Raw genomic sequence first — 13,616 nt, forward strand, 5'->3', positions numbered from 1 at the left:
TAACTATTGCCCACAGTTATGTTTTAGTAGAAGAGGTGGCCGCGCTTGGCCTTGATTCTTTGATGTGCTAGGAGGTCGGAAGTCTCACCGATCATTTGCTATGCTAGGAGCCGAGGTGCCTCCCCAGGGTATGCTCTGGGAGCGACGCGTGAACCTGAGCAAATCAAAAGGTAATATGTGCGAAAAAGTTTTTCAAATTATCTGCAACATCTTTTTTCAAATTATTTGCAATATCTTATAGATGTTGCAGATATTACCCAATGCTCAGAGTTAGGTTTTAGGAGAAGAGGCGGCCATGATTGGTCTTGATTCTATGGTAAGCTAGGAAGTCTTACCGAGCATTTTCTAGGCTAGGGTCCTAGGAGCCTCCCTAAGGTATGCTCTGGGAACGACAAGCGAACCTCATTAAATCAAAAGATACTATGTGCAACATCTTATAGATGTTGCAGGTATTACCCATTACTCACAGTTAGGTTAGGAGAAGAGGTGGCCACGCTTGGTCTTGGTTCTATGATAAGCTAGGAGGTCTTACCGATCATTTGCTAGGCTAGGATCCCAGGAACATTCCCAGGGTATACTCTGGGAGTGATACGTGAACCTGAGTAAATCAAAAGATAACATGTGCAACAAAGTTTTCAAATTATCTGCAATATCTTAGGGATAGCTTGGGGTATTGAGTTGAAAGATCCAGAGAGTGTCAAAGAGGAGGGGTTAAGTGAGTTTTAAATTATCACAAGATGGAAGGAAGAAAGCCAAATTGAATTTTAGTGTCCTATCAGCCAAAATATGTTTGCATTATAAGCTGCTATGGGACTTAAAACTTATGCTACCGTAAATAATGATCTAAATTAAAAAACAGTATGTGCATCCACATAAGACGAATGCCTATGATGCTCTGACCCTTAGTTGGTCTAGAGAGCAGCAGTCCTGCTATTTCTTAGGTAGTTCCTGTCCGTTTCAAGTTGAATGGATTAGTCGGTTGTTGGTGTAACTTAGGTTGATTTCAGGAAGTCTCTAAAAGATACAATGATCTGAAGAATTACATTCACAATCACCTTAAGAAAAAGTTCTCACATGAGCCCCGTCTGGCAACGATGATTATAGGTATAATTCCAGGTTTTTGCAGTTTAGAAAGAATGATCCAAGACATTGAGAGGGAAGCTGATTCTTAGGCCAATAGGGCACTGTCCCACTGAATCAATGTTGAGGGTGAAAGGTTTGCTAGCGACACAATTTTGAGCATTTTTTCTGGCCTGACTGTGCCTGACTTTTTTGTGTGGATTTTTTAATAGTATCTGAAAAATAAAGTATGATGATTTAATGACACCGAAGGGCGTGTATTGTAGACCGTATTTTTAAGATTTTAGCAAATAAACAAAAAAAAATTTCTACAAATGAAAGTAAAGAGTGACATTAAAACTCAAAAAGAACACAGATTAGTTTGTGTATGAATAGGATTTGTCCCTTCTTAGCGTCCTACTCTTTACGCTAAAGTTTTACAAGTGTTATTATGAACGTATTTAAGCGTAAATAATGTAGTTATTGAGTTGGGCATTTCAAGAAATTTTTTTCACCCAATTCTAACTTCTTTTATGTTTGAGAATTCATTCTTTATCAGGAGTGGACCAGGAGTTAGGTTTCCCTCATTTTAGACTCTTCAGACTCAAGTGACTCTCTTGACATAAATTTTGCAATATGTGTACGAAAACAGTCCATTGAAATAATTCTGGATTAAAAAGAACAGATAAGCCTTTTTTTAAGCGTTATAGCTCTCGATTCCGCTATTGATGTCGCTCTTTGCTTTCATTTGAAAACACTTACTTATATTAAGCCTTTCAAAAAGAATTCCGGCATCAGTTTTTGACGATCCGTGCCCCATATCTAGCCTTTTTTTGTGCCTGAGGACTCCCTCGACCCAAAACTTTGCGTGTGTAACTTTAAAGCCGTTTGACGAAAAAAAGCACTAGGGTCTTTTTTCACCCTTTTTATAGAGGGAACCCAATATTTTTTCTCTTTCATCTTGTACATTTGGGCTTCTTTGACCTAAGGATAAAAGTTTTAAGGGGACCAGAAAAAATGAATTTTTCGGTTCTCATTTTAGGGGTGGGGACATTGCCCCTAAATTGTTTTCTTTTTACATTAGGTTCCCTTTGGCCCCAGAATATATGGTTGCATTCCACGAGAAAAAAAGATTTTCGGGACAACTTTCAGAATCGCCCCTCCCCCTAAAAGAAAAGCAACAATACATTTGGTTACATGTACCCAGGAAACTACTCTTGAAAGATTCTAGCCGATCGGACCTAAAAATTTTGAGCTATTTCAAACCCCACTTATGGGAGGACCGTTCCCCAAATCAAGAAAAATTACTTGCCTCTCGTGTCCTTTTTCTTGCTCCTTTTTGAAGGAGCCAAATTTCCACTTTAATTTTTTTTCACTGTTGTCCCCATGGCCCAAAGACTAAAGTATACAAGTTTCAAGGCAATGAGAAAAAAAGTTTTACCTTTCTGGGGACATATTTCGGAAGAGAAATTTCGGGACAAATTTGGAATTCATCCAAACTAAAATTAGTTGTCTTCATCTTGAACTTTTTTTCTAGGGACTTGGACCTTCAAGGTTTAACCCGCTCTGAACAAAATTTAGTGGCCCAACATTGAGCCTTCTTTTCCAGGGAATCATGGACTCCCCTTGGCCTAAGGATTTAAAGAAATAAATTTCGAGCCATTCGTATTAAAAAATGACGTTTTTCGGGTTCAACTTTTTTTATGTTATCCTGCAACAAATTAAAACAAATAATAGTTTTGTACATTAAGTTCTTCTTGGCCCAAACGGCTGTAAGCTTTACAGAGAAGAAAAGTTTTTCTGGTTCATTTCCCGGTCACCGTGAAACCCTCCGCTCCACAATATGTGGTTCTCTTTGTCGAGAGAACGATCCCAGCAAGTTTAGAGTCAATCGAACACCAGAGATCACATAATGCCCCACTTTTTCGCTATTAAATCTACTGATAAACCATTGACAATTTGCACAATTTACAGTCGCTGGCTCATTGAATGCAGATAGGGGAAGGAGGGTCATGTCAACCCTCAAGTCACATTTATTGCAACACCTGCAAATTGTGATTCCATCTTAAAATCTTAAGACGATATCATGGGGGCCTATGGGGGCAAAGGGTGGCAAAAAAGGCAAGAGATGGTGGCCATTTGCCCTCTAGTCACTTTTAATTCCTGAAAGAGAAGGTAGAACTTTTAATTTCTAATCATGTGAGCCCCCCCTGAATGTTAGGACGGTCTCTTGCATGATGTCGGGAAAAAAATATTGGAGGCACGCAGCTCTTTATTCAGGCAACGCTTCCTCCGATTAAAAAAAAAGCACAATTTTTAAGCTAATTTCAATACATAAAAGCCTCATGTTTGAGTTAATTGAGGTATTATTTTCACTTGTACCGGTGAGCGGGTTTGAAAAGAAAAGTGTAAATACAAAAATGAGAACATTTTAAACTAATTTATCGATACGATTTGTGGTTCCATTTAGGGTATAGTTTTAGTGTTAAACGCATGTGCTTAATGAAAAAGAATGTTTAGCAGTGTTGCTATCCATTTGTTTATATTTAGCGTACTATTATCACCTCGCTCATGTTCAATACTAAGCAGTGCTGTGGATTATCTTGTTGGTAGGCAAACATTCTATTTTATGATCAGTTCTTAGGTTTTCTTTCTATTTAACATTTTACCAAACATCCCACCTCAAAGCTACGACAGTTTTACCAAACTACGCATCCAAAGGAAATTTCCCCTCTTCAAGCTGTTTGGTGCCCTAAGTTTTTACCTCATAAATTGTGGGCTTTTTATCCACGTTTCATTTTTTTTATTATTTTGACGTCAACTTACAACCAAAAGCTGCAAAACTTGGTAAGGTGGTATTTTTCATTGAAAACTAAATTCCCAATTTTTCCTAATTTATTAAGATATATGTAGTTGTAAAAACCTACACTTCACCAATTCCAACAACCAATTTTCATTTTCACTGTCTCTGATACTTTAAAGCTCACATACAGCTGACTTATGTATTTGAGTAAGTGTTGTAATTAATTTTCTTAGTCTACTTTCTTTAAAAAAATATCAATTTTTTTTATTTTCGGAATGTTATTCACTTTCTGCTGACACACTATTTTTTTTTTTTACTCACTGCTTACTTGAGGGTTGTGATCAGTCACAAATTACACTGTAATAAAATGTAACTAAATCTTAAAGGGGTTAAGGGGTTAGCACGGTTGCAAGAAAGATTTACAAGGCTGCCTAAGAAGCTAATTGCACCCTAACCGGTTTTCGACCGGAGTACCAACAAGCAAAAACCCGTTCTACCAACAAGCTAGAACGCTTTTTTCGTCCGGGATGTATCGCTATTTTCTGTTCGCTGCTTACTAATCTTTATTTTCAGAGAATCCTGACACAACAGAGGGTATTGCAAGGCTTGCATCAAGAGAAAACCTAGAAGAGGTTGGGCGCTTCTTTTATTTCTACGGTGCTACTAATGGCAGCTCCATAGCCCCAACAGTGACACCATCTTATGCTCTAATAATTGTACTTGGCATATCAGCCATACTGCTGGCATTTCTTGGACTTTTATACATTCTTGCCGCAAAAGCTATCTCAGGTTAGATTATGACAAAGAATTCTTTTTCTCATTATATTATTGCTCTAGCTTCTCGTCTGAAACTAGGGGGCGGGTTGCGCGCGTGTCGATTGGATTTGGACAATTAAGCCTAAGTTTTTTGCCCCTTTGGATTTTCCAAATACTGTTATTGTGTTTTTATTGACAAAAAATAAGAAAAACAGCAAAATCGCCCCCTAGGCTTGGAAAAATGCATTTTCCCCCTTCTTCCCCCACATTTTCGTGAACTAACGCTCCTGCCTGACTAAATACAATTCTGAGAAGGACTCATTTCCTTTGGGAGGCTGAGGGGAGGGTAAACAAAGAAGATAATTTTTAATTGTCCCTCGTCAAACAATTCGTAATAAGAGGAGCGTGAACAGCGATAGAATGGGTTTCGCTCCTTGTAAACAAGGAGCAAAATGACTCAATACCTCAATAGACATATCAGAAGAATCGGTTTGTCCTGCTGATTCCCTCAAAGTCGTCCAACCAAAGTTTTGAGATAGCCACTTTTATAGTATAATTGAAACGTCCAAGAAATATGCTCTTGTAAATAGCTTGCCCCCCCCCCACCAGCCCCTTTGGAACGGACCTTAATATATAAAACTGGCCCATTGCTTACGCAAAGGCCTAATATTTGTTATTTGGAAGAGTGCATACATTTTTCGGGGAGAGGGTGGTAAACTTTCTGCTGGGAGGATTTTCTAAGAGAAGAATTTTTCATGGGGAGAGAGATTTCAAGGGACTGAACTTTTAAGGCAATTTTTGTACTCGGGGAATTTTACAGAATTTTTCTACGAAATTCTTTTTATTTGTCTTACTTAGTTTTTCCCGACTCAATTTTACGGGTGGAGATGTTAAAGTAAATTGTCCGGGGTAAATTTTCACCAAGATTGAATTGTCAAGAGGATCTCTCTTTGGGGGGGGGGGGGATTTCCTGGTATTATTGGAAAACGACTAGAAATTAAATAAAAAAATCAGCTGAAAACAAGAAGCAACGTCAAAACTTAAAACGAAAAGGAATTTATGACGTATATGAGGTGACCGCCCCCTATTCAACTCCTCGACCTTTACGCTAAAGTTTGAATTATTTGTTAATTCTAAAAAACTTTAAAAGTACTAATAACTTTAACATAAAAAGCGAGGTGTTATAGAGGTGACAAACCCCCTCTTTTACGTAATAGTTTCTGCACGTTTTAAGTTTTAATGATGCACCTTACTTTCAGTTATTTTTTTTTAATAAAAAAGGTGCAGGCAATTTGATACGATATATCCAAAAGATTACCTAATTCATCTTATTTACTCTAATTTTGCTACAAGTAGAATAAAATAAATATTTTTCAATATGTACGAAACTTTGAAAATTGTATGGAATGATAAGAGTTAATATAAAGATTAACTATCTAAGCTGTAATTATATATTTGCCATGATGTGATTTCTAGACCACTGTGTAATCTATAGCGGCGCTACCTTGTTTATGGTTAATAGAACTATGATCCTAGTAAGGGAATCATAGGCAGCGCAAAAGTGGTGGCTAAGTAAAGAGCGATGTGGACACAATGTTTTATTTTTTTTAGGCCAGGGCGCTTCGTTTAGAAGGAGTTGCCGTAGAAACTTAGAAAGGGGCTCATTCAATTGGAAATTTCAAGTTCTAGTGCCCTTTTAAATAGCTGAAAGTGATTAAAGGGCAGCCAGCCCCCACGCCCGTCATTTTCCTAAACACATCCAATCAAAATTTCAAAATAGCCATCTCATTCAGCGTATTTGAAATATCCAGTTATTATGTTTTTGAAGATGACAACCTTCCCCACCCCCAGCCCTTAAGACAAGGGTTGTACGATATTCCCCAGGGGCTTATTAGGTTTTTATGGAAAGAGTAGTCGTAAAAACTTCAGAGGAGGCCCATTTGATTGGAAATCAGAAGTTCTAGTTGTGTTTTAATAGTCAGAGTGAGTGAGGGGGCTATAACTAAACCCTCCTCCTCACTTCCTCTTTTGTATCTGATTTGATCTGACAAATGCCCATCTGGGGCATTTGATTTGAAATTGGAAGTTATAGTGCCCTTTGAGTCGAAAGTTATTTGAGGGCAACAAGCCAACCCCGCCCCCCGTCCGTCATTTCCCAAACCAAACATCCAGTCAAAATTTTGAGACATATATTTTCTTCAGCATTGTTGAAATTCCAGAAAATATGTCTTTGGGGATGTCAACCCCCCCCCCCCCCAGAGTCCTCAAAGCGCGGACTGTAAGTTATGCAATTCATTCATTGTTCACATAGAGCATATGCTATTGACTTTACATAAAGATTTGTTTTTTTCCGAAAAGACAAAGAACATTCATTCTAGCCTTTCAGAAAATGTTGAACGGAATGCTGAACTAAATCTAAACACGTTATGTGTATACGGGTCGTCAAAAGGGCTCAACTTGGGTTGTCAAAAGGACTGGCTAAGTATTTTATTTTCGAACTTTCTGGAAACGATGAGACAGATGACCAATTGAGCAAAAAGATAACATTTGCTTGCTAATAGTAATACTAATACCACTACCACTGCTGCAACACTACTTCAACTATATCAGCAATGTCATATCAAGGGCTAATTGTATAAGTTCCAGTACGTGATGTGGCTCTTTATTTTCTTTGAAAAAGGTGTTTTGAGGATTTTTTTTTTAATTAATTTTTGTTCTTTTTTGTAGAGATAGTATTATTCATGGGAATTTTTTTATTTCTTTTCTTTTCTTCCATAAGAATCCATTGTTAGGGTTATTTCTATATTGGGGAAACTTATTCTTAAGTTTAGTTTTATACCTCCTCTAAGTTAACCTGAAAAATAAAACTTAATATAATTCTCAAAAAATTTAACCTAGGGCCAATGAAAATTGTATAAATTCTTAAAATGGACTGACTCTATTGAATAAGATTGAGAAGTAGTTAAGCCAAAATGCCAAACCGGACAAGAATATTCAAGAACAGGGCCAATGAAACTTGTATAAATTCTTAAAAGGTGGAATACAGGGCAAGAAAACTTGAAGAAAAATTTAAGCGTAGAAAGTGCCAAATTAGCTTGTTTTGTGATATTGGTAACGTGGACTTCCCACTTCAGATCACTCGAAACATCGAAACATCGATTCAGATCGCTCGCTCGATACCGAGGAGTTTTGCACTGCTGGACGGACATCTCCGGAGGGATTGGTTGCTTGAACAAAGGTGTACTCTTCAAGAAACTGATAGTCATGATATTTGACTTTTTGGCATTCACAGTCATGTCGGCCTATGCAGCGTCACCGAAAATATTTTTCATGATTTCCATGGCTGAGCTCTTCAAAATTTTCCGGCATTTTTCAAGTAAGGATATGTCGTCAACAAATTTCCGGCGGTTAGGGTGTACAGTAGCAAGTCCATTTATCATAATCAGGAACAGGAGCGAGCCAAGGAGGGTACCCTTGGGCACACCACAGTAAACTGGAAGAAGATCTGAATAGCCATTTTTATACTTTACATATTGAGTTCTACTGGAAAAGAAAGACGCTATTATTCTAACAAGATTTGGGTTAACATGAATTCTCTTAGGATTTTTTCGACTAAAACATTGTGGTTAAGTAAATCAAAAGCTTTTTGGAGGTCTATTAGAAGTAGATTTAGCCAAACATCAGGGTTTTCCAAATTTTAATCTATTGTATCCCGTAAGCTTACAAGATAATGAGTAGTAAAAAGGCCACGTTGATTATCAAATTGCTTTTGGTCAATAAGTTCATCATTTTTTGATTTGAGCCAATCAGTCAGAAAGCTTTCATATTATTTCAAAAGAACTGAGGTGACCGTAATTGTCGAACCACATTGAAACCCTCCTCAGCGCCCTTCTTCTGAATCGGCGTGACGAATCCCTGCTTCCAGGTGTCAGGGTAGCATCCACTTTCAGCGATCGTGCAGAAGATATCTGCCAATGGTAGGGACAGCTTGTCAGCGAGGCTTTGACAAGTACGGTCGGAATATCTGATGGACATATACTTGTCCATTTTATTATTTATCTTCTTCTCGATATCCTTTGGTGATATATGGGGAAGGTTTTCATCCTGACTATGGGTAATAGACTCAAAACTCTCTGCGTAAAGTGGATAATTTGCTTGCCGGAAAGTTTTTTTTTTTAAAACTAGATCATACCACTTCTTGAGGTTATAATTAAAAATATCTTTTATAGTATTTTTATAGTACGTGACAGATGCTTTTCGAATTCGCTTTTACGCATATGGTTGGCTTCATCTCTTCTAACATTACGCAGTAAACGAATTTTTTCTTTGATCTCGGCTTTTAGAGTTCTATTAACGTAGGGTTTATCATTTAAACACTTTTTAGTTTTCTTTTCAGGAAAAGATTTTCCATAATTATCAGATAGCTTCCTTTGAAAGATTTGAACTTTCGAATTGACATCAGGAGTATCTAGGGCACCAGACCAGCATTCTTCAGAAATCCAGGAACCAAAACTGAGAGTACCTTTGTCGGTTAGTGGGCGATGCACGAGTTTCAGTGACCTTGTATTCAACCTTGATTTGATCCAGTGGCTGCATTCTGAGAAGATAATGGCAGCTGCCTCCTAACGGTGGTAAGGCTCGTGGTTTACTGTAGAATTTATGCACATTAGTACAGATGACATCTAAAGAGGATCCTCCTTTGGTTGTGGGTATATTTACCACTTGATTTAGGTGTAGACCCCTGCATAGGTGTCTGAGTTTCAGTTTATTGGCATCATCAAGGAGTAAAATCCTAGCGTCTGGGAATTTCGAGAGAGCAAAATCAGCACTGGATTGAAGTTTTTCAACGAACTTTCGTTGAATCTCCGCATGCTGACCTGGAGAGTAATGAAAATTAGACACTAGGATATTAGACGTTGGACGAGGGAGTACTTTCAGTTTAATACTTATCAGCATTATTTCGGCATAATCATCAATGATTTTGTGGTCAGTTCTGGACTAAGTTCCTCACGGAAAAGCAGGAGAAGTCCTCCGCTATCCTTACCAGGCAGGTGATCGGTTGGCCTCAGTTTCCAAAAATTTTTGTAGCCCGAAGCTTTCAGGAAGTCAGAATGTTGCGCCTCGACTTCAGTTATGGCAACAAGGTGGGAATTTGTGAGATTCGCCATAGCAGCCAGTTCTGTCATTTTCTCGAAGTTGTGATTTTTGGCATTACATAGTAAGAAATTTGGAAAATGATATCTTGAGCCAAACGAAGAAGAAACTGTTTTGTTTTTATTTTCGTGGCTCTAGGGGAATAATTGGGAGGATGTCTGAAGAGTAAACAGGGGAGACTGTGGTGTCACGAATGAGATTAATGCTGGAGGAAGTTAGGTTGGGGGCGGGGGAGGGGTCTGGATCATTATTTGGGGAGCTAGACAGGAGAAGGTCCCTGCCAAAATCAGATGACCTATCCTGTGCATTCGAGGGGAAAGTCAGTGAGAATTGCGAAAGATTTACCCGAATTTACCTAAAGAATTTACCCGAATGTCAACGCAGGAATAAAAGTTAAACAGCAACAAATGGATTGAAACTCAGCTTCTGTAAGATAAGGTTATGGGGGTTGCCATTGTTCCGCATCAAAATAAGGATTTTTTAAGTATTCTTTTGCATTTTTTCTGAAAATTAAATACTTACTGCAAACTACATTTTTTCCGCAAATCCTAGCATTTGGGAAGTAAGGGGAGTAGCGTTAGCATCATTGGGGTAGTATATCATCCTATTTTTTTATTCATCTTGGTAGTAAGGTAATATTCAGCATAGGTTTGGAATGGAATTAGTTCAGAATGATATGAAGGTGGGGTTTCTTTTAACCACCTTATACGTTATTTAACCTCCTGACTACCGGCATAGATATAGTTATTGAAGACGCGTGAACTTTACACCACATGTGTTAGAAAAGTCACTGATTGTAAAAATGACCAAAAAAATTTTAATCCGTACCAATCTCTAAAATCCATTGTCCTCTTCCGTGGACATTGGTTCCAAACGGAGTAAATTAGACATGCATTTCGACAATATAACACTTTTATTTTCATCATGAGAAAGAAACAGGAAATGTTTCCATGGAAACAGAAACTAATTTTCTTGTTTCTACTGGTGGAAACAAGGAAAACAGTTTCTTGTTTCCACCTTGTTCTTGTTTACTGGTGGAACAGTTTCTTGTTCTTGTTTACTGGTGGAAACAAGAAAAGCAGTTTCTGTCACCAACAATACATACCATAGAAATACTTTAAATTCAACCCACCACAACCTCGTCTTCATTGAGCAGCCAGGAAAGTGCTCTTTGCGTTCTTTAGGTCATGGTGTTCGGGTAAGTGATTGACTCCTCTAACTCTATCAGGCGGTAATAGTTTGCAGTTATTGAAATTACCAGCCGCAATTATTTCACAATCGTCATCTTCCTCAACATACTTCTCCGGCTTCGGCTGACAGATAAGGTACTCTGCCACGTGAAATCGATATAAGATGGGTTTGTTCAAGCTTGACCTGCTATTTTATTCATGAGAAAATTGTTTGCATCACGATAAAAGTGTTTGAGCATGCAGCATCAATAAAATGCTGAGAGAATATTACGGTCCATTTTCTAGTTCTAGAAGCGAATCGATAATAACTGATCATACGACAACCACGTCCACTCCACCCATTTACTTGTTGCAGTCAGCTACAGACCTTGGGCAAGAGTTTGTGATCCTCTTCCCCTGCTTTTGTCCCACCTTTCCACTGTCGTCTCTTCTTCTACTGTCTTGCAATTCAATTCTAGTGTGACAATTTTTGTATCAAACCCTTTCCGCTTGTCTCCGATCTTCTTGCACAAATGCTACTTTCTTCCCTCTCCCTTTTTTCTTCATTTCTTTCTCTGGCTTCAGAGGTACGGTCTCTTTTCAAATCTGTATCGGATTATTCGACCAGTTGCAGCTATCTACATTTGGCAAAGAACGTCGAGTGGTTTTGTTAAGTTGAAAAATCGATCTAAGTAGAGCCAAGATCTCGAGGGGGAAGGAGAAATTTTGAGATAGCCTGAATACGATTCTAGCTGCAAGACCAAGGCATTGTATACCTTCAGGAAGCGTAAAGGCACCCTGATAAATCTCTAAGTCAAGTACAAGGCCCTTTGGATTAGCCATGACAAAGTTTTTGTAGCCGGTGGGGTTTGGCTTATTGGGTAGATACTGCTTTTGTGACATTTTCCCGTAAAATGGGATAATGCTCATCAATTGAACAGATTTTGTCCCTCAGGAAAGAGAGGCAAACGGTACAGAAACGGTAAATAATTGACCAAACTCTCCACAACCGATTGTTCTTCTTAATGTCGTTAGAAACTTCCTCAGCAACCACAGATTTGAGAGTGCTTCTTAGAGTGAAGAAATGGTTTTTTCCAATATTTACTGCTATCTGGTTTGCACGGTACTGCGCCTTAGAGTACATTTGGATTAAAGGATACTTGAGATTGCCCATCAATATTACAACTCCCAAAAAATTCTTAAGCTTTTCACCAGTGACATTCAGGCTCTTGTCGATTTTTTTGATGGGTGTAGTTTGTGGCATATACCGTTTCATCGAAAAAAGACTGGAGGAAGTACTATGTAAAAAAATCTTTGGTTTTCAATCAGAATGGTCAGTAAAGATAACTCCATCTCTTTCTGGACCTAAAGGAATCTCAAACCTCGTGCTTTCCCTCCATTTAATCAATTTTGGATGTTTCATAAGCTCAAGCCCACTTGGCTAGAGGTATGTCATCTTCAAAATCAAATTCAAGCAAATATACTTCCTCGACAATGATGCTTTCATTGCCTGGAAGGAAGGCGCTGTTAGGATCTTCATCTTCGCTTGAATCTTCAAGTTCTGTATCGTGAGGCTCAAAAAGGTCATCATTACTTTCATCTGCAGAAAGGTCCTCAACATCACTAGCGTCGATGATTGCTAAGGCATCAGATATGTTAGCTAGAAGAAAAACATGGTTTCAACTTTTGAGGGTGACCATAAGAGAAAGTAAAGAAAACACATTTAAACAAGGAAGTTCTTCCATTCTGTCAACTCGTATGTTTCTAACTTCTAACACTTAACTGAGAACCGATGTCCATAGGAATGGACATACTTTAGTCGCGCACCAGTAGATGGTGTAACGGATAAAAGGGGCAAAATCTCTCCCAAAATGAAGTTGTAATTCTTCTAAGAAAGCTTATTCTTTTTCCAGGCTCCACCTTTCACTAAAAGAAAATTACGAAGTTTTTTACCTTTTGTCAGTTTCAATTTATGTCTTCTCCTATTCCTTACTTTTTACATTTCTTTAATACAAAAACAACTCTTACACTACCAATAACAAGCTGAAAAAAAAACAGATGGCTAGCCAAATACGCTAATTTTAACTGTGATACGTAGATGACGTTCCAACCAATAACTATCGCGCTAAAAAAAAATAGCTGTATGTCCAATTTTTTACAGAATTTTGTACAGAGCAATTTGCTAATTGGAGCAGAGGATGACGTGATTAAAAGGCATGGAGTGGAGTTTTTTGACTCTAATTCAGTCAAGGTGGCAAAGACGTTATTGTGGCAGCTTTGTCCGGGTCATGAAGATTGCCCTGTTCGGAAGGGAACTAATGCATTGGTTAGCCATTTCAGCGACATAATTACTTTATTAAAATCTCTTGACGAGACTGACACTGATGTTCCGACATTCGTCATAAAGCGTCCTACGGAAGTACCCTGCCTCCCTGCCACTGCCTACACCTCTTTATTCTCAAAATTTAATGAGCTCAATCGAGTTCTTTTGGGAATGTCTTCAAAACTTGACAAATATGAATTGAGCTTCCCCCAATCACCCAAGCCGGCTTCAGTACTAGATTCGCATGCAACAGTTATCGTCTTAAAGGTCCCGGACGCCTTATCTAACCCTCTTAAGCGAAAAGCTGCTATAGACCAAATTACTGGACATGAATTAGTACGTAGCGTAAAGC

The 13,616-nt window shown here is 38.3% G+C and overlaps 1 protein-coding gene across 2 annotated transcripts in view; it reads left to right on the forward strand.

Moving 5' to 3' along the window:
* The first annotated feature begins 3,530 nt into the window (after positions 1-3,530).
* LOC136036869 (uncharacterized) overlaps positions 3,531-13,616 on the forward strand; it is a 37,117-nt gene continuing 27,031 nt past the window's right edge. For both annotated transcript variants that reach the window (XM_065719200.1, XM_065719201.1), the window contains exons 1-2: positions 3,531-3,668; positions 4,436-4,651. In XM_065719200.1, coding sequence (XP_065575272.1) covers positions 3,572-3,668; positions 4,436-4,651 — 313 coding nt within the window. In that variant the 5' untranslated portion in view covers positions 3,531-3,571. The remainder of the gene's footprint in view (positions 3,669-4,435; positions 4,652-13,616) is intronic.

The sequence above is a fragment of the Artemia franciscana genome, chromosome 16 (assembly GCF_032884065.1).
Source record: "Artemia franciscana chromosome 16, ASM3288406v1, whole genome shotgun sequence".
In the NCBI taxonomy this organism is placed as follows: domain Eukaryota; kingdom Metazoa; phylum Arthropoda; class Branchiopoda; order Anostraca; family Artemiidae; genus Artemia; species Artemia franciscana.